At 43.9% G+C, this 21,441-nt stretch overlaps 1 protein-coding gene across 1 annotated transcript; it reads right to left on the reverse strand.

Moving 5' to 3' along the window:
- Window positions 1–969: 969 nt before the first annotated feature.
- LOC116943848 (uncharacterized) lies at window positions 970–9,184 on the reverse strand. Its single transcript, XM_032957104.2, has 2 exons — window positions 7,634–9,184; window positions 970–5,061 (listed from the first exon to the last, which is right to left on the reverse strand). The coding sequence occupies exon 1, from the start codon at window positions 8,961–8,963 to the stop codon at window positions 7,647–7,649; it is 1,317 nt and encodes a 438-aa protein (XP_032812995.2). The 5' UTR covers window positions 8,964–9,184; the 3' UTR covers window positions 970–5,061; window positions 7,634–7,646.
- Between the last annotated feature and the right edge of the window lie 12,257 nt (window positions 9,185–21,441).

Consider the following 21,441-nt stretch of genomic DNA (forward strand, 5'->3'; position numbering starts at 1 on the left):
AACACCAGTGGAGACTAGGCTCTAAGAAAAGCCGTCTCGGGTGTGGACCAATCAAATTCAAGAACAGTGCCAATATTATTATCAGAGTTGTCTATTTTGTTTGCATTTTGACTGCTTGTGTTGTGGTTATTGCAAACATGATGCCTTGAATAAAGGTGTCAGTTTTTGTGCCAGTTAAAAGGGTAAAACCTATTTCTATAACATTGAGATTGTGTACATTTTTTGTCCCTTCTTAAATTGTAGATTGTATGAGGCAAGTCGGAATTGTATTCATCCAGAAATATCAGACCATACATATGAATGACTAATCTTCAAAAAAACACGTACTTTACTGTCACTACATAATCTCATTAAGTTACCCTTTCAAAGTAATTTGATATTCACAAAGAAACACATTTTCAAAGTATAACACATTTTGAGTTATAGGGGATTAATTTTGATTTTTTTTTGCTTCAGAAAACTTAACGATTTTGTTTTACAGCCAGCTCGACTATCGGAGGTAATAATAATGTTTCGCTTTATATAGCATCGTTCATGCAAATTTAATCTCACAGTTGCTAAGGAACCACAGACACGCACGTGGTGAGCCGATGCCAACAATTTCCAAGGCTCTGCAGTCCTCTATATATGAAGATGTTTTTTTCAGCCAATTCACATTTCTACACGTGGGAGGCAACCGGGAGCACCCGGAGAAAACTCACGCATGTGAGGGGACAACACTCTATCCCATACAGAAAGGACAGATGAAATTAGTCCACACTTTGCTGTACCGCTTTAACCTTGGCAAAACCCGGGGAAGGGAGTTTCGCAACGTTTGTTTACCAACATTTTTGCGATCCACTAACCCTCGCCTCCAGTGCTGGATTAAAGGGGTGCATAGCCACCACTACCCGTAATTGGGGGAGGGTTATCCTGCATAATACAACAACGCTGATGCAAAACAAGAAGGAATGAATCTGTGACACTGCATTGAAACATAATGCGTGTGCTTTATTGCTTCTCAATTCGTTTACCAACACGTTTGTGGTCACGTAGTAACTGAGTCAATAAACCTCGTCGAGTGATTTGCAGCGAATAAAACAGCGTGAGCGTAAATATTTTTTTTCGCAAGCATTGTTAATCCCAAATCATCCATCCACGGATAATCGAACGTTAACTGGAATTACAACCGACAATAAAAGCCATAATCTATGCGCAAAAATCAATTTAAACCTACAAACCGTATCCCAGCACGCTCTGCATGTCCAAACGATATCATCATTCTTGCACATATTTCGCACACATTTTGCCTCCTGTCATTTATGTCCGAGTGACTTAATGCTGAAGAGCCCTCTCCCCCACGTGGCTATTATGTAGTCATGAGTCCTAATAATACTGTAACGAGATTGGCACACAGTTGTCCTGTGCTGCTGACGTTCTTGGCTCTATTTAGTGAGTGGCCATCACAAGACCGTGTGGAGCATATGCACAAGATTGGTGATCTCATTTTTAAGCGCAAAGCATGCCGAGATTTCTGTTATGTATTGCTGTTTGACACATTTTTAGGTGTATGATGCATTGCCACTTGTTCTTTGCCTGATCACGTTTTTTTTTAATGTTGAATTGCTGCTTCCACTCGACCATGGAACTGAAACCAAAATAACAAATAAGCAATGTATTTTTTTTCTAATTCGGTAAAGAAACTCAACATTTCAAGAGCCGCAATTGCATGCGACTACGAGACGGTGGTCCTTAATAAATAATGTCATGAAGCAGTCCGAAAAGAACCGCGTCCCGCTCCGGAGCCGAAGGCTGCCGACCCCTGCACTCGACAAAGTATGAATGTAACAACAACAACAACCTTTTTTTTGCCCTAGATTATCCAGAGTCATTTTAATGAGGGTCCCACTTGGGATGATGTGTGTGCCTCACCGAAACTCATAATACATACAAGGTGATCATTCTATAAAGCCCACAACACAAACAGTTAATCGAAAGACAACCTGTTTGCTCTCGTGTCCTCTCGGGCAGAATTATGTTGACCCAAAGGTGGGGGGTTGTCAACAGCTAAATGGCTTCTGTCATTGCCATCTGTATTTACATAAAGGTTCAATAGTTTGAGGAAACCAAAATCAATAGAAAAATTATAATAATAATAGATCACAACATTTCGATCGCCACACAAGCGGTCGTCCGCAATGCTTACTTTAACTCCCAATTACATTGCAATGGTGCTATCCGTGTATGCAAGTGAGTGCATCACCTTGTGTCAGAGAACAGCCCTGGAAGATAACGTCACAGGACTCTTTCTGAAGTCACTTCCTTAGGCCTGCTTATCCACACGAGGGCACTACTTAACGTGCCTGAAAATTGTTGTGAAAAGCTAATTTAATGAAAACCATATTAAATATGATGGGGTTTTTTTTCTAATGCCATCATCACTGATTCATTACACGTGAAAACTCACTTGAATCACAAGTGGCTGCTGGGTTTCAAAGCCAGCATCTCAGCAGTGCTGGTTCAGTGCCCTGACCCCTCAGTCAATTGGCCAGCTCCACGTTGTATTACTTCGAAAATTTTAGGTAACCATAGGCTACTATTTTTTATCTATGTATAGACACCTTCCAATTTGCACGATTGGCTACGTACTGTGCGAAAGAAGTTCAACATACATACAAAGAGCCCGATGGATAGGCTGATGCTCCCATATCGACGTGGAATTTCGAACACCACCTCAGGAAGAGAAAATCTACAGAATTTGCATATTCTGGCATGGAGACACTTTGAACTGATGTTTGCAAAGAATCAATAAGAAGGTACCTTCCAACACTGCCACAGCATAGGCCATTAAGAGGGAAATAACCCACACAGAGTGAAACAAGTATGGGCATGCTCTGAGCCCTCATCACATCGTACTGATGCTGAACGTGAAAAATAAACAATGATGTCGATGTGACAGGAAGTTAGTGTTTGAAAAAGGCTCCCTCTTTACACAGGATATACTGTATAGCCTTTGGGGTCATGACCAGATACTGTATGTAACTTATTGTGAGGTTTAAAACGGTAATGATGAGAATAACGTTCTTTATTTACCCAGGTAAGTCTCAATTTCATGAATTAGCAATTTCCACTTGGAAGGAAAGCAGAGCTTTGTACAGATAAAGTCGACGATCCATTCCTGCGCTGCTGTCTCCTGGCCACCTCAGACTATAGATTATACTTGGATGTTAAAATAATTGTAAATAAATACACTTTTATTTGTCAAATAAATTGGTACGCTAATATTGTCATAAAAAAGAGAAAAGCTTCACCAATCCTTACCACATTTTCAGGATGGTCCTGCATTGAGATGTTTGGTCAATTACATGAGAAAAAAAACCGAGTACAGTACTGGACAACCCTAGCTCCTACTAATTTCTGCTCTCACCTAGGAGCTAATAATGAACATCACGATCCCCTATTGCGTTTTCATTAAGTATGGATATCACTTCCTATGCAGACACACTTCTGAATTTAATACAGTTTTTCAAAATGAGTGGTAGTGCTATGAGACACTTCAATTTCCACCATTGAGTCAGGATTACACATGGATGAGTGTTGCTTCATTGCTCATTTGAGCAAGAACACTTTGACGTTTTGTTGTAGCAGCATATCGTTAATCGTTTCAACAGGAAGTTGTTTTTCATAATGAGTGTATATACACAATCCATCAAGAGAGCACGCACGACTAAATGTACAATTTTCTGTACTCCAATTAATGTACCCCAGCCTTTGCTTAATGGACTACATTCTGCTAATGACACTCAGGGAAAATAATACTCGACTAGATTTCCCCCCTGGTAAATACTGTAGATTATGGTGAAATATATTGGTCCTGAAGGTCTTTTACATTTGGTGTGAGTCAGCCTCATTCATATATTTTACTATTTATTTAATTATTAATTCGGCAGCAGCAGCCAGGTTCAATCCACTGCTGGATGAAGGCCTCCCCAAGCCATGGCCATTTCAGTTTTCTGCACTGTAATAATATTCATGTTGCATATGTATGGCATTCTAATGTAATTGTATCAATACTACACATACAGTGTGGATGTCTAAACTCACTTATTATTCTGGCAGGTAAAGCCATCTGAGCTATTAGCTCTTTTTCAGCAGGGACCTGGCCACACTTGATAGCTCATACAGTGGCTTATATCATTCTTGGGAATTTATAGCAAAAGCCAAACAAATCGAAATGCAAGTTTCTAAATGTGGAGGGGAAAACCGGAGGACCCGCAGAAAAATGCACACGACCACGGTGAGAACACGCTAACTCCAAACATGCAGGAGTCGGGGTCGAGATCAAACCCACGACGCATATACCAAGTGAGGGAGATCACATCTCGCCACCCTGATGTCCCATCATCAGTCTTGATTCACTGCTAGATGAATGCCTCCCGACATGATTTCCACCCTTACTTTGGGCATGTTCCCTCCTTTGGCTGACATTCCGCAGCCATCTTTCTCCCATCATCCCTTCCAGTCATATGCCTTACCAAAGTCCATTTACTATTATAAACAGTGAATAAAATACTTCTAAGTTTGTATGTACAATTTGTATAGTAAAGGCTTGGTACTCATATCAATACTACACATACAGAACACACAATATACAGGCCCTTATAGAGTAAAAAATACAATCTTATTTCTAATTTGCCTTTCTGTACAATTGAAGGTTTACATTTGATACTCCAGCACAATACATATAAACAGAATCTGTATGCACATGCTACATATTCACCAGAAAATAAATCATGCTTGCTACATTTTCACTTTGACAAAATCATTAGTATGTAAGGTTGCAATTAATTGAACCATCATAACTATAATGTTTTAAATACAACATGCATTGTTGACATCTTCTTCATCGTCAGACCTGCTCGTAGTTGTTTATTGGCATTTTCACATTAATTATTTTTCTTCACAGCTTCAAAATAGCCAGGGCATCAGAGTCTGATTATGTGGATGCCGCAACCCACTTCATTCAGCATGAATTCCAGGTTCTTCCTCCAGGAGTCCCATTACAGCTCCCTGTAAGTGTCCCTACAAACGATAACAACACATATTCAGACACATGTGCACTCATGCACATACACACAATCCTCAAAAATAGAAATGTATACGTGCGAAATTTACTGAAACATGTCCCTGATATAGATGCAAAAATGTGTATATTTTTACATTCAGACAGCATATTTTCTATTATTGTTTAAAAGTCAGTCACTAAATCATCTCCGATTTGCTCAACCAATTTAGGTGTCTATTATCGAACAACGTAACAATCATTGGATTCCAGCACCTTCCATAAAACACTGGGATCTTGTAAAAGTGTGAGAATACCTTCGTGTATTGTGCATTCCACAGACAATCGTTTGCAATGTATTACCATCAAGTCCTTGCGTTTCGTGGGAAAACATTGAGTAGTAATGGGAATCGAGCTTTTGATTAAAAACACTCAGTCGCAATATAAGGGTTATCATCCCCATCAGCCATGGTCAGTCCACTTCTGGATGGAGATCTCTGCAAATCGCCGCCCCCTCTCAAAATTAGCACCTCCGACTAACAATCCTGCAATGTACGAACCCACCTATCACCTGCACGTGAACTGAATGGATTGCGCCATCTCCTCGGTGGGCATCCTCTTGGACACGTTTAATTCATTGGCTGCCACTCTGTTATTAATCTTCAGCGTTGGCCATCCCGTTTCATAGCCTAAAGACGATTATTCCAGACTTGTGCTTTTTAGATAACGCGTATTTGATGGACACCACACGAACTCTTGCTAAATAAAAAGGCTATTGCTGAGCCCTCACATTGCTGCTTGCAGCCCATGAATACGGGTGCGTATGAAACGCCTGCTAAACAAGCACAACGTCAAACAGCATAATGCCCAGGCTGATGTTATAAAAACAGGTATTAATGCTGGATGAATTAAACAAACACATTTTTCAAACATCCACATTCCTGCTTGGGCTATTCAAGTTATAATCTAGGCGTTATAGGATATGTATGTAAAGCATATAGGATAGAGTGCAAATATGTACTGTACCTACATACAAAATATATGTATTTAATGATATGTAATTCCATACCACTTAATAAAATATCCGTTTTGCTATTTTTTTACGTAATGTAAATGTTCTCTGTTTAACCATTTTAATTCGAATAATGCACTTGGCCGTCCTGTTTGTGCATTTTTCTGCTGTTCAATTTTCTGTGTCAATGTACGTATGTTGAACTTATTTCGCACCTTACTTCGCCAACCGAGCTAACTGAAGGTGCGAGGAAGGACAACAAGCGGAGGTGCGGAGTAGCACAAACATGAATATGTTTCTGATCCATATTCCATAGCAATTTATTTGGCGATGCTACGTTGGCAGTGGTACGCAAAGCGCAATTAACAAAAAAAAACACTCAACACATTCATCAATAACACTGCCTTAAAACAATATATAGCAAGTGACATTTCGAGCAATGGCAATTCTTCATAGCGCATACATGTGTGCATAGATATGCTATGAAGAACGGCTATTTCCCAAGAAGTTGCTTATTATATAATGTTCTGCTAAAGCAGTGTTATTTACGAATGCGTTGCGTTGTCATATGTCATAGAATGTGACGTACTTTTACACTAATTAAACAGTTATTTTTTTATGCAACATTGAGATGTAGATTTGTTTCGGATTAAGTTTAGGTTTGCAAGAACACTCCAACCTCTATGAGTGTGCACACATACCTACTGCGTTGTGTCGAATGCTTACGTAAAAACTAGTTTTGTTTATAAGAAAACGTAGGGTACAATGACATTATGTACAATAACCTTTACATATTATTACATTAAATGAGTGCTTATCCTCTGTATAAGGGGGATTTATGTGGCGATACCTGCTCCCACTAAAGCAATGTGGAATCGGTGGCTCAGGACACCAGCGGAGATGAGCACAGGCCCACGCTTGAGTTGACAGTCAATTTAACTTTAGCTACAATTTAGTCATACTCCTTGGTTCTTTCGGTAAAGTCACGTAGGTTGAAAATTTAAATCAAAAATAATATATCACAACGTTTCGATCGCAACACGAGCGGTCGTCCTCATGCGGAAAAAAATAATCCAACAGTGGAAACTGCTGAACCAGCAGTGGGACAGTGGGACTGCTGCTTCAGAAGTTCAACTGCTGGATTATTTTTGATATATTATGTTTTATTTATTTTTCTGCATACGTGACTTTACCGAAAGAGCCAAAGAGTATGGATTCCTGCCAGCGGCGGAGCCAGGATTTTCAACCCGGGGTGACATTCAACAAATGTTAATTTCAAGAATGATTAGAGAGTCAGGCTGTTGAACTAGACGCCATCGGTTTGGCGACACACTCTGACAATGCAGTTGCACGGAGTCCGCCAGACCGAGTGTCGTACACTTTATACGCAGAATGTTTCAGATTTTCGATTTTTTATTTTTTTTCGGGGGTGACAATTGTCTACCCTGTCACCCCCCTGGCTCCGCCCCTGATTCCTGCAGTCACGAAAGCTTCAAATACAATATAGTCCCTTCATTAACATCCCCATATACCCTCTAACAAAACACATATATATTTCAACTCCAAACCACGACACTTACCAAGCTTCAAAATTCACACTCTGTCCGCGTGCCGAATACGGTCTGGCTGTGACTCCAACTCTGCCAGCCAGTCCCCCACCAGTAACCGCTGCCGGTACCGCTCCAACCTGATGGCCGATCCCAGAACATCGACCCTGCTCCGAGCCACTTCCAGCCTTTCCTGCAGAGTCACCCGTCCCCTGTCATCTTCTCCGGGGAGCAGAGCCCTGAGTCGCTCCTCCAGCAAGTCGCGCTCGCTGCGCCGAGCCTCCAGCTCCTCGTTGAGGGCCACCAGTCTGGCCTTGCTGCTGTCCACGGAGCGTTTGAGCTCATCCACGCGGCCGCACCTGCTGACGAACATCTCGGACATCTCCAGCTGCGGGAGCTCCGAGGACAGAGTGCCAGGCGCAGCAGGATCGATGGCGTGCACGCTGGCGAGCGTCACGCTGTGGGCATCCACCCACTCCCTGCAGAGACGAGCGGCGCGCAGGGCCTTGCAGAAGATGTCGGGCACCAGCCGCAGCACCTTGTAGAAGGAGTCGCAGCCCTGGAAATGGAGCAGTGCCGGTCCGCTCTCGGCTGAGAAATACTCATCTCTGAGCTCATCGCCTCTCAGCAGCAGGGCCCACTGCTTTCGCAGGCGAAACAGGCACTTCGCTATGCGGGGCACGGATCGCTGTGGACCTCCCAAGAGGTGCTGATGATGATCATCATCATCGTGTCCTTGATGGTGATGTTCTGCTGAGCTCGAGTCTTGTGAGTCACAGCTGCTCACATCTGTGCTGGGGCGGCTGGAGACACCAGAGGAGGCGGACTGGGCAGAGCCCACGCATTGACGCTTTGGTACTGGCACCTGCACCGACCCCTCGTTCAAGTAGAGGTTCTCGCACAGTGGGATGAAAATGCGCTCATCAAACACCTTTTTGAGAACGACCAAGTAGCGCACGTATTCACCAAGCCAGGTGAGGTAGGTGCTGACTTCGGAGGATCCCGCTTCTGGCCCACCTAAATGTCCTCTTCCTCCTTGTCCATCCCCTCTTTGTCCTCCTCCCAACTGTCTTCCTCCTTCGCTTCCTCCTGTATGTCCTCTTCCATGTCCTGCTCCTGAAGGTCCACCACGATGTCCTGTTCCTAAATGTCCTCCTCTTTGTGCACCTCCTAAATGTCCTCCTCCTGCCCTTGCTGGAGGACCTCTGAGAACTGCGAGCCCCGTGATTTCACTGCGCTGAGACTCTGAAAAGATCCTCAGCATGCGGTACAGCAACGCTACATCGAACGAGGACCTACAGGATGCGATGTGCTTCTCGAACGCATCAATACGCCTCTTCAGTTTGGCGTAGGCTGCTTCCATGTCGATGTATTTATAGTAGTGCAAAGTGGCAGCGTTCGTTGTTATGTGTTGAGATGAAATGGCTTGTGCTTTAAGTAATTCTGCGGCCTTCAGAAAAAAAAACCTCACTGACTCACTGCTGCTGGAGCGTAACACGCTTGCTCTTTCCTTTTCAATTCGCGCATTGAGCTTGCAACACCCAGCGTGGCGTCACGTACAGACACACACACACAAGCTCCAACAAGCCCTCCTCCCTCCCTGCTGGAGCCATCCCAACAACACGTGCACCCCACCGGCCCGCCTCTCGCGCCATGCACCTCGCGACCTCTTCACCTGCCCACCCCGTGCGTTTATTGCTTCGCCTAACATCTGCGCCTTCAGTTCCACGACTTGTTTTAAGGTACAGCCGCTTTCTACAAACGCATATTTTTTTCAAGACGCATACAATGCATGTGACAAAAAGCCTTTCGTTAATCTGCTGGGTGAAGGCCACTCCATAAAACAAAATCACCCTCCAATTTTGAGAATCGCAAAAAAAATTGGTTTTTAATTCTTTTACTTACCGTTTAATCATGGTTTTTACTTATTTCAACCAAACTTCAGTTGTCTAGCCTTTCTAGGACATTATTCGAATATGCATAACTATTTATTATGCATAACTATTTAATGACTGCATATGCATATATTACATGTTAAACAATAAATACACGTAATTCACAGGACTTTTTAAAGCCACTGCTAGAGAAAAGCACGTTAGTTGTGGGTTGTTCGACCATACTTCACCACGCTGGTCAATTCATTGTGCTGAAGGGGGTGCTCCAGGACCAGTTCTGATATCACTCACCACTGACATTACCTGTGGCTGTGACTCGAACTTAGATCACAAAGTTCGAAGCGCAATGCACGAACCACTACACCACCACTTTATAAAGGATACAAAATTAGTATTTTTATAAATACTTACAAACATATGATTGACTTCCTACCAAAATACTGTACATATACCTAAATATTATCAGGGTTTACAAAAAGTCTTGATAATGCTATATTGAAAGTATTAATACACTTCAGATATGAATTTTTTTAAAATGCATTACGACGTGATGCTATATGTTTTTGTTTATTTGGACACCCCAATGTGATTGGATTAAACATATAAAGTTCAGTATTTAATACATACCACTGTAACCAATGATTATTCTGTTTAACAACACTGTACAACATTTCTAAATTCCTTTTCTTTTGTGGGGCAGTTATAACTGCAGCCAAAATGTTTGTATGTGACCATATGTTACATTACATGTGTATACTCAAACCTAAGTCAAAAAGTCAGTGATCTAGTGTTGAAATGAGCATTGAGGTGGTAAAACTAGAAACATTTTTTTTTATTTTGCCAGGTAAGTCCCACTGAGCTATAGAGCTCTGTTTTCAGAAGCGATCTGGCCACAAATGATATCCCATTTAAGTGGTTTATCATGTGGACATTTAGAGCAACCAAATGCTCTACACTCTTGCTTCTAGATGTGGAGGGAAACACCCGTATCACCCGGAGAAACATCCACGCGACCACGGGGAGAACATGCAAACTCCAAATACTGTATACAGGCGCCAGGGTCAGGATCGACCCCACAACCTCCTGTACACAAGGGGAGGTAGTTAACATCTCGCCACCGCGGTGCTCATTGCGTGCTTACAGTCATTAGGCAGTGGTGCATGACCTGGGGGTCAGCAACCTAAATAACAAGAAGAGGCATATTTTTTCGAATTCCGTCAGAAACTCAATATTTTCAAAAGCCTCAATGCATGTGAATACGAGACGATCCTGAATACGGAACGTCACGAAGCGGTCCTTAAACAGCCGCATGCCCCTCCAAAGAACCGCTGGCTGTCGACCCCTGGCACGTGACTATGGTGTCGGTGAATCTTCTCCATAGGACAACCGCTTACGACTTCCTCACGAAGTGATGCCCTGGAGGGATGATGTGATGATGGGTTGAGTCAATCCGATTGCGAGCTTCTCGGCTCTACTGCCGAGACACCGCTCAAACTCTACACAGAGTATTTATTTCTGAAAACGATGATTTTCACAGACATCACCCCAGGTCTCCATTGCCAACTGATTAGTACGGTTGGCTACGTACGGTCCGAAAGAGGTTCAACAACATACTTTGAAAAAGACAACGTCAATGGGCTCTTGTCAAATAAATAATGTTGACAATAAGCCACGTGACTTTCTGCATAGAGGAGAGCATTCATAAACTTATATTGTGTATAATTCCACACATATATATGACATACTTATATGGGTTGTACATTAAACTCTATGCATGTAGCCATTCATACACACATCAAATGCCTCGGCCTGTGTTGATTTATATGACTGTAAAATCAACACCCGTTCAGAATCAACACTATGCGCGGCTGTACAAACAAAACACAAGCTGTAGTCTGCACACTCTGCATAGGTTATAAAGTGCATTCCTTAGTATTGCAGCATTATACGGTCATACCTCTGTGAGCAACATTTAAATAACATACTTTGTGCATTGTATTGGCAATTTTCAAAGGTGAGACATTCACGTGTCACGCTTGCGATGAGGCAATCTGTCATTACATAATGAGTAACTTGAAAGGTACATTATAAAAAGGCAAATTAGATGACCGATGATATTTTTCCCATGTAAAGAGCCCCATCTATTACATCTGAGCATGATGAGAGATGGCGATGGCTTGGGTAGGCCCTCAACCCTGGAGTGTATTTACCACGGCCGATGATGATTATGATGATCCACTAATATTCTTATTTGTTTCTTCAAAAGAGACCACTGGTCATGTCCATAAAAGGCCAGTCTATCCTTTAGGATGTTATGGGTTTATCTAATATTCTTAGGCCGTGGTTATCAACCTTTGTGGTATGATGCCCCCCACATAAAGACCACTGATCCCTCCCCACCACCCCCCAGCCCCTGTACCACCTCCCAGATGACAAAATCAGAGAATACACAGGGAGATGTCTACGCCTCTAGTCAGTGCACTGTTGTTAGTAAGGCATTTGTGTCATGTTGTGTATTAGTGCGTTTTGTTAGACACTTGCTTGATGCTGTGCATTCGTGCGTGATGTTGTACGCAGCGTGGCGTTGACGTACGATTTCGGAATATTTCCTGCACGGTCTCCGTGCCGCAGCCTGCTCTCACTCTGAAAAGCTTTTTTGGTTTCCCAGGGGGGCTGAGCACCCTACGGTTTGAGAAACGCAGTTCTAACGTTCGTTTCAGATGCGACTGTGATGAGCAAGGAGGTAGCCAATGGCCAGGGTTTTTTTGTAATTCATAATAAAGGTTTTTGGGTTAGATCGCGTTTATTTATAAATGTGTCGTAACCCTCCACCACCCGACACGGCCAATCAGCAAAAAAAGTGTCACGTTGACAAAAGACAAATAATTCACTACTTCAGCCTTTTGTCAACGTGACACTTTTTTGCCGATTGGCCGTGTCGGGTGGTGGAGGGTTACGACACATTTATAAATAAACGCGATCTAACCCAAAAACCTTTATTATGAATAATATTGGTCGCGAAAGCCTACGTGTTAAACTTTTTTTGTAATGTTTGATGATATCTTTTATTTACACAGGCGAAGACCCAAACAAAGCCATTTCCCCTTTTGTAAAGAGCACTTGGGTAACTTGGTACAGTAGTTATGTAAGAACAGTTCTTACAACAACAAAAAAACATGCAGTGATAACACAGGTCTTGAAAACTTTACCTTTTTTTAAATAAGATGACACATTAAATCAACACATTTTAACATGCGGAATGTATTGTAACGTTAGCTCCCTATAGTGTCAGCATTTGAAGGCATTTCCAGTTTTTGTGTGAGGTGATAACAGGATAACGTATAATTAGCTTTTAGTAGGGAACACGTGTCTACGTAATACAAAACCCGTGAACATTTGTTAAAAGGAAGCAGATTTACCGTACTTTTCGGTAATTGCAGCTTATACAAATCCACATTGTGTATTACATTACAGTACATTATGAGCGAATACGTCTTCAAATGTGCACACTGAAAGTAAACCAACACGTATTTTTTTTACACATCTCTCAAAGGTTTGATGATGTTTTGCTGTACACTAAAATACAGAGTGCAGAATTTTCTGGTGATGGTATAAACAATAATCCTCGTTTACGCAGGAAGACCTAAGAGTCTTAAAACACCTTTTGCAGGAGGGTGTTGCCCAGGGTGTAATAATAAACATCATAGTTCTGCTCTAGGAAGCACATGTCTAATCCTATGGCGCAAAACTACCCTTGACACGCACGACTAACACAACTAACTATACGTTAATCCCCGTAATACTCGAATGGCTAATAAACGCCTCCAAACAACATTTGACATTGCCTATTGTTATACCTGTATGCATAAAGAACCCCCAACCCCTCCACCCACCCATTTCAAGTGAATAAAAAACGATGCCACGCTTTGGTGAGTTGCTGAGTGCAGCCCCTGCGGGGAACATTTTGTCAACGTCTTTTGTTGCTCTGACGTCTCTGACCCTTCGGACCGTGCAATGGTGCAGCTGCATTTGTTTATTCGAGCCTTGACGGGCTCAACGCTCTTTTCTGTGGAGGGGAGCAAAAAGAGGGCTTTTTTTTTGGGGGGGGGGGGACAATCTACCCAGTAATGCGTGAAAGAACGTTTGGTTTAGAGCTTTTTTCACGTGCGCTGTGTTATTATTTCATTTGTTTGGATACTTTTGCTCGAGATGCATGGTCTACACTTGGGCGTGTGTGAGTGATCGTTGCCTGACCATGATGCAAACGTTTAAAATATTTGCACAATTATTTGCACACCTTTGCTTTGAACCCAGCATCATGAGTTGGATTCCTGGCCACGGATAACGTCAGTGGCAATTAATATCTTAACGTGTTCTGTGCCTCCCATAGGTCGATGCAGCCTTCAGTGAGCACTGTAAAGTATAATTTAGTAATTCATTAATTTCCTTTAAAGCCATTTGTTAATCCACTGCTGGATGAAGGCCTCCCCATGCTGGTCAACTCGGGTTGGTAAACGGGAGGTTTACATATTTAATGGATTCGGAGCGAGATTCGCTAATCAAATAAAAATAAGAGGTTTTTTTGGGTTAGATCACGTAAATATATATGTGTCGTTAAACCCACCTCTGCCCGACACAGCCAATTAAAAATGTGTCACGAAATCCTCGTGAAACCAAATTATCACCAGTTTTACAATCCTGTCCATTTAAATAGTGTCAACATCGTCGTTAGTACATTGTTAAGTTATAGTATAGTAGAGTGATCCTGAACATGCGTAACATTCACCTTGGAGTTTTATATTCACATATTACTAAAGACATGTTTCCCTTTAAATATATTTAGTGGGCTACATTATTTCCAGTTTGTGTTGACTAGTACATTCATGGATCCCAAGGCTTGCACTTAAATCCACTGCCACTACAAGAGACCCACATTCTGCACTGACGTCAATTGCCAATGTGCATGCAATTCACAGAGGTCCATTTGTCATTTGTTTTTACTGCGTACTTGCCTAGTCCATTATATTCCATCAGTAGAGGTCTGTGAAGGTTATCTTAAATCTACACTTTTATAATACCCCTAGCAGAGCCAGTAACGCTATAAAGTATGAGCTGTGGGACAATAAGTTCATTTGGGTCTACGCCTCACACTCCATATACTGCCTTTCTGATAGGTAACCGAAGTTGTTGCGACGGATTAATGCATTTATTACACGTGGGATCACAGCTACTGCCACTTTTGGAAAGGTGGCAGTGTATGGCTAGCAGGTGTGCATAAGTTCAAGGTGAAAAAAATGTGTTCGGGTTTCTGGAGGTGATGTGGAGGAAGGGAAACTTGTTCAATGGGGCATGAACAAGCGATTGCTATATACACAGCTGTTTTTTTTGGAGTGAGACAAATTTATGGTGCCAAGTGCAGTTCTAAGCTACCAAACTATTTGCTATACAGTACAGTGAAGGCACAAGCGGTTTCTATGGCCACGCATGCAGCAGTAGTACCATGATGGTTATTCACTTGTATTATATAGTGGTGGAGATATATATACAGTACTGTAATTTGGAATTGGAAGAACATTATCAACACCATGCATTAACAGACATCATCAGATATATTCTATTGCAAAGAGACTAAATATTATATTTAATATTCATGTCAGATCAGCAGCCTAATTGTGTTTTGAAGGCTCCCTTTTCACAAGGGTCTTATTTGGTAAATTAAGTAATAAATTAAATGCCATGCGTGATTATTTACTGCAGTACAATTTTTCGTGAAAATATTTCATGCATTATGTTCATGAATACAGGTATTTCAAATAAGTAAGAATACATTAAAGTATTGCATTTAGGTTGAAGTGTGCAATTAATTTGAAGTTTAATGTCTACCACCTCTGATGAAACTGAGAGCTTAATATGCTGTAAGAATTGTTTATATGAAGGTATCTGACCTTAACAATACAACGCCATAATTAGTTTTGCAATTTCACAATCAGGCATTTGTTGTTGTACCGAAATGGAAGTTTCTAAATTAAATAATGCAATAAATAGCATCGCAATGTATAATGTACTCAATGTGAAGGGAAAGTGTTAAAAGCAAAAAACACCAAATTATCTGAAACCACAAAAGGCATGCTGAGGTAGAGGATAAATACAGTCACGTCGACACAGAGACAGATATACAGTATACGCCACCAGATTGAATATACCGAACTAAATGATTAAGGAAATAATATTTTAAAAAACGGAAAATTCAGCAATGAGAGTGCAAAAGCAGCAAAACAGGAGGTTGATGATTGGCAATTGCAATTTTTGGGAGAAGTGTGGAACCCTAACACATGACAGGGATTGAATCTGAGTGGAAAATTTAATGCAGCTAACCATCGCAAAAACATCTATCCCAGGAATAAAATTGTTTTTCAGAAGTAGAGGAAGTTTCAGATGTCCACACTTGAATAAATATATCACTTTACAGTACTATATTAAAAACGGAACATTCCCTAACCATCTGGTGTAACGGTGGATATCATCAAGGCAGGGGCAGTTGTTGCAGAACAAAAAAACTTAGCAGACCTATTGATCTTACTAAACGATTACATAGATACATTAAATACAGTACAGTGTTGTACCTCAACAAAATATTGCCTCAATCATTCTTATATTTTTAAAAGTTATAAAACTGGCTTGAAAATTTGCAGGAAAAATTAAATGAATAAAAATGTATTCGAAAAATAATAACCACATTTACAACACCAAGAGTGCATTGAGGCAGTAACAATATACATCCTGTTTTACTGGTAGGAACCTCCTGGTTACACCAGCCCACAGGGGATTATTGTGTCCGTCCGTCGTGCATCCAAAAATGGGAGGGGTGGGGCTGGTTGGAGAGGGGAGGGTGGGGAGGGGCTGGGTGGGGGGTGGGAGGGGTGGGGCTGGGTGGGGAGGGGCTGGTCACCCCGTGGTGCCCTTAAAAAACTCAACGTTTAACCTACTCACGCCGGCTTGTGCCCGCACTCACAGTCGGGCATATTTGTGGAATACACCACGCCGCCGTTGACCCTAGCCATTGACCGAGCAACCCAACGTTCCTACCAGCTCCCTCCGCAGGAATGTGTTTGGAGTCAGATAGGGTTGCACGCTTTCAAGAAAATAATTGACAATGACGTTAGATGTTTTCCAAAATATGGTTGGAGAAATACATATATAAAACTACAAATGTGAATGGAATTAAATATAAGTCATGTCGATATATTTCTGGATGATAGCCATTAAGTCAACCAGTGGAAATGAACTCCAGTACTGTATATAGGAAATAGAATAACTGAATACATAAAGCTGCAAAGTGAAGTTCAAGATAAATGAGCAGAAAAAGTAAAGTACAAGTTCATTAAACAATTAAACATATCTGTTGGAGGGACACAACTATGAAAAAATAGAGTACGTGTGTAGTGCCGTGAATTCACTCAGACGACAAGCGTCTCTTTTTCCGCCATCACTTTTATTCCATCGTTCCGTACACACAGTAATTCTCTCCGTGCTCCGCCAACTCGGACACTCCGATTTACTTCAGCATCGTCCGTGCATCCCCTTCCACACACAGTGTTTCTTCCTCTATCTCTTCACACACAGTGTCTTCCCTTCCACACACAGTGGTTCGTCTTCTATCTCCTCACACACAGTATTGCCGCTATCTCTTCACACGCAGTGACTTCCCTTCCACACACAGTGGTTCTTCTTCTATCTATTCACACACAGTATCCTGTCTATTCACACACAGTGACTCCATCTATCTATTCACACACAGTGACTCTATCTATCTCCGCTAACGCTAACTCTCCCTATCGCTATTTACTGTCTTTGGGGTTCGGCTCTCTATCTATTCTTCCCTAACATTGCCAGCTGTCCTCTTCGCGTCTCTCCACCTCTCGCCAACAACTGCCCAGCAACAACTCCCCCTCCGTTCAAATCACCTCGCGTTTTATCCCCTTTCGCATTAGCCTTAATTAATTGCCACGTGGCTCGCTGGCCGTTTTCCCCCAGCTCGCACCTGTCCCCTCCGTCAGACATCGAGACGCCACCACTTAACACTAACAGCCTCTCGACCAATCACAGCCCTCATGCCACGACTCCCTTAATTACTTCGGGTTGTTTACGCCACCCGTGACTCGACCACCTGTTCGACCTCATGTGACCCGTTCTCCTTGTCTGTCTGTATGTACTGTATGTGGCCAATTCCTATGCGTATTGTTTACTCCACTACATCACCCCCCCCCCCCCCCCCCGTGATGAAAGAACCTAGCCGTCCCTGGCTACGATATACTCGAATTGGAGTAGTGGAGTGAAGCGGACGGAATGATGACAACATATATACATAACGCATTTGCAATACACAACCCTTTTGTACAATCACACAACGACACGCACACAACACCTATATACAGAATTCCCAACCCCCAAAGTCAATGTATTGTATTCCTCCTGGAACGGGTTCCCGCTGCCGGTCCATCTCCCCTGCACGGGATACCCTGCGGTAAGGGAGGGCCTCGCTCGTCTTGCCAATGAACCCTGCGCCCATCCCTGTCCCAGTGACACTCAGCTGGCGGGGCTGTCCGTCGTTCACGGTCGGGACGGCCATTGGTCCGGATCTGTGGCCGTTCAATCGGCGTCCGGTCGGTAACCCTGCCGAAAAGGGGCGATCCTGCAGGCACACGGGGGGCACATCTCTGGGACATGCGCACTTGTGACCTCCCCACAGGTTCGTCGGACACATCCAATACAGGCCGCTCTTGGATGGGGGATGACGCATCATATGGTAACACAAATTTCTTCAGGCGCGACGGGTGAACAAACCATGTCCGACGACCGAATTTTATTCGCACCCTCTAATCCCGTAAAACCTCCAAAATATCAACGGGCCCCTGCCAGGGGCGGTGAAACTTCGGGGACGTTCCCACCGGCACCATGGGGCAGTGCAACCAGGCTTTATCTCCAACACTCCACGGCTCTCGTGGCCGCTGCCTGCCGAACAATCTTTCGTTAGCGGCTTGTCATCGTGCCGTATTTTGCAATGCAGCCTTTCGGGCTTCCCTTAGACGGTCCAAAGCCACCTGCATCGGAGCAGGCACCGTCGTAGATTTCTCCCGTTTTCGAATCCCCAATTTTACAATAGCCGGCGCTTCCGGTTCCCGTCCATACATCAGAAAAAATGGCGAGTACCCCGTTGAGGCATGCGGGGCCAATCTATACGCGGCCAGCATCGCTGCAACATGCAGATCCCAATCATCTTGAGCGGTGTTTACTTGGTAACAAAGCATGGACGTCAGCATCATATGCAGCCGCTCGACCATCCCGTCAGTCTGCAGGTGGTACGGGGACATCCGGATCTTTTTGGTCCCCAGCGAGTCACACACGTCCTTAATCAATTTCGATGAAAAATTTCTGCCTTGGTCAGTAAGCAATTGTTCCGGGGCCCCTTTATCTAATACGTATCCTTTCAAGAAAGCCTCAGCGATCGACATCGCTGACTGGTCCACTAGCGGCCATGCCATCGGCCAACGAGTTAAGTATTCCAACCCGACGAGCAAATATCTGTGCCCTCGGGGGGTGACGGGGAACGGACCCAAAATATCTAGTGCCACAATTTCGTTCACTCTCGAAACTTGAATCGATTGCAAAGGGACACGATATGGCCGTGCCGGCGCTTTCCTCCGTGCACATTCCTGGCACGCTTTTATATGCTGTTTCACATCGTTAAACATTCCCGGCCAGTAAAATTCACTCCCCACCGTCAACACGGTCTTCTTCTCCCCCAAATGCATCAATTTCTCATGTATCTCGTTAATCAGTTTCCCCCGCAACACCTTCTGGACAACAATACAAAATTTTTGTGCTTCCACATCCCAGCAAACAAGGAACCCCTCCGTTAACATCAAAAATGGGCGATCCTCCGATCCCCTTGAACGAGAGGCACGCAGCCTCATCCTGGTCAGCGAGGATTCTTCCACCTGCAGTTGCTTCCACTGCTTCAATGACAACCCCAACAGTCCAATTTCTGCTCCAGGGATTATCCCTGGCACCCCCGAACCCGCTGCAGCGACCGTTTGCGGAACCTTCTGCAGCGGCGGGCTGCAACGCAGCGAGCCCTCTGTGCACCGACACGTCTCAGCCGGTCGCGGCAACCTCGACAAAGCATCCGTGTTTACATGGTGCGTTCCTTTCCTATGCTGGATCGTGAAAGAGTACTCCTGGAGGGTCTCAATCCAGCGAGCCATTTGCCCCGACGGCTGATCCACGTGCAGCGAGTACTGTAGCGCCGCGTGATCAGTGCGGATCAAAAATTCCCTGCCGTATAGATACGGTCGGTACTGGCGCACAAAATGGACAATCGCCAATAATTCCCTACGCGTCACACAGTATTTTTGCTCCGCCAGCGATAACACCCGGCTGCCATATGCCACCACTCTCTCGACGCCATCAACCATTTGTGACAAAACCGCGCCTATGCCCGTATCACAAGCATCCGTGTCAAGTATAAATCGCTTCGTAAAATCCGGGTATCCCAACGGCGGTGCGTCCGCCAGTGCGGCCCGCAACGCTTCAAATGATTTTTGTTCAGCAATCCCCCATTGAAACTTCACACCTTTCCCGGTCAGCGTATGCAATGGTCGAGCAATCGTGGCAAAATCCTTAACGAACCACCGATAATACAACGCAAAGCCCACAAAGCTACGCACTTCCCCTGCTGTTTTCGGCACTGGCCATGTACGCACACAACTCGTCTTTTCCGGATCAGTGGCCACTCCTGACGCGCTAACGATGTGCCCCAAATACTTTACCGATGTTCTCAACAATTGGCACTTCTGTGGTTTAAATTTCAATCCAGCGCGCCGCACTCTGCCAAAAACGGCGCGCAGCCGTTGCAACTGTTCATCGAAATTCCTACTGAAAACAATCACATCATCTAAATATATCAAGCATGACTCCCACTGCAGGCCCGACAACACGAGTTCCATTAATCGCTGGAAGGTCGCCGGCGCTGAGTGGAGTCCCATCGGGAGCACGTTAAATTGATACAATCCTTGTGGTGTCCGAAATGCCGTTTGAGGTCTTGACTCCTTATCCAGGGGCAATTGCCAAAAGCCCGACAACAAATCGAGGGTCGAAAAGATTCTGGCGCTGGACAGGGCGTCCAGTGAATCATCAATTCGTGGAAGCCGGTACGCTTCCGCCACCGAAACTTTATTCAATTTCCGATAGTCAACACAAAATCGCATGGTTCCGTCACGTTTTTTAACGAGGACAATAGGGGCTCCCCACGGGCTGGACGATGGGGCGATAATATCCTGCTCTAGCATTTCATCAACAGATCGCCGAATACATACTTTCTCAAGAGGACCTACACGATGCGAATTTAGCCTTATCGGGGGTACGTTCCCCGTGTCAATACGATGCTGCAACAACATCGTTCGACCCACGTCGTATTTCCCTGAACTGAACACATCCTTAAATTCCACTAGCAACGCATGCAAACTCGACTGTTGCACAGGCGATAACTCTGGGTTTTGTTTGTAAAGATCCCTTTACCATTCCGGATCGTCCTCCTCCCTTGACAACATTTCATCCTGTCCCGTAGTAAAAAATGTTTTTGTTTCTGGACCCGGCGCACCCGTTGCGTGCGCCAACGTAGTGCCCCCTTGAATAACAACCTCTTCGTGCCCCGCGTTTACAATTTGAATGAAGGGATCACAATAAGTTGGTATTATGGTCAAAGCTCCTACCACGGTGGGCATTCTCGACACAGCATTTGAGGGTGTCAATAGCACTCCCTCCTGTTGCTCATCCCAAGGCAATTCCTTCTTTAACCGTAGCGGTACCAATATTTGCGATGCAGGCGGGACGCGCACGGTGCGGCTCACCACAGCCTGCACCACAGCGTTCGCCACCGCAAATTTC

This window comes from Petromyzon marinus, chromosome 19 (genome assembly GCF_048934315.1).
Source record: "Petromyzon marinus isolate PM22_M1 ecotype Great Lakes invasive population chromosome 19, UKy_Petmar_22M1.pri1.0, whole genome shotgun sequence".
NCBI classification, from domain to species: domain Eukaryota; kingdom Metazoa; phylum Chordata; class Hyperoartia; order Petromyzontiformes; family Petromyzontidae; genus Petromyzon; species Petromyzon marinus.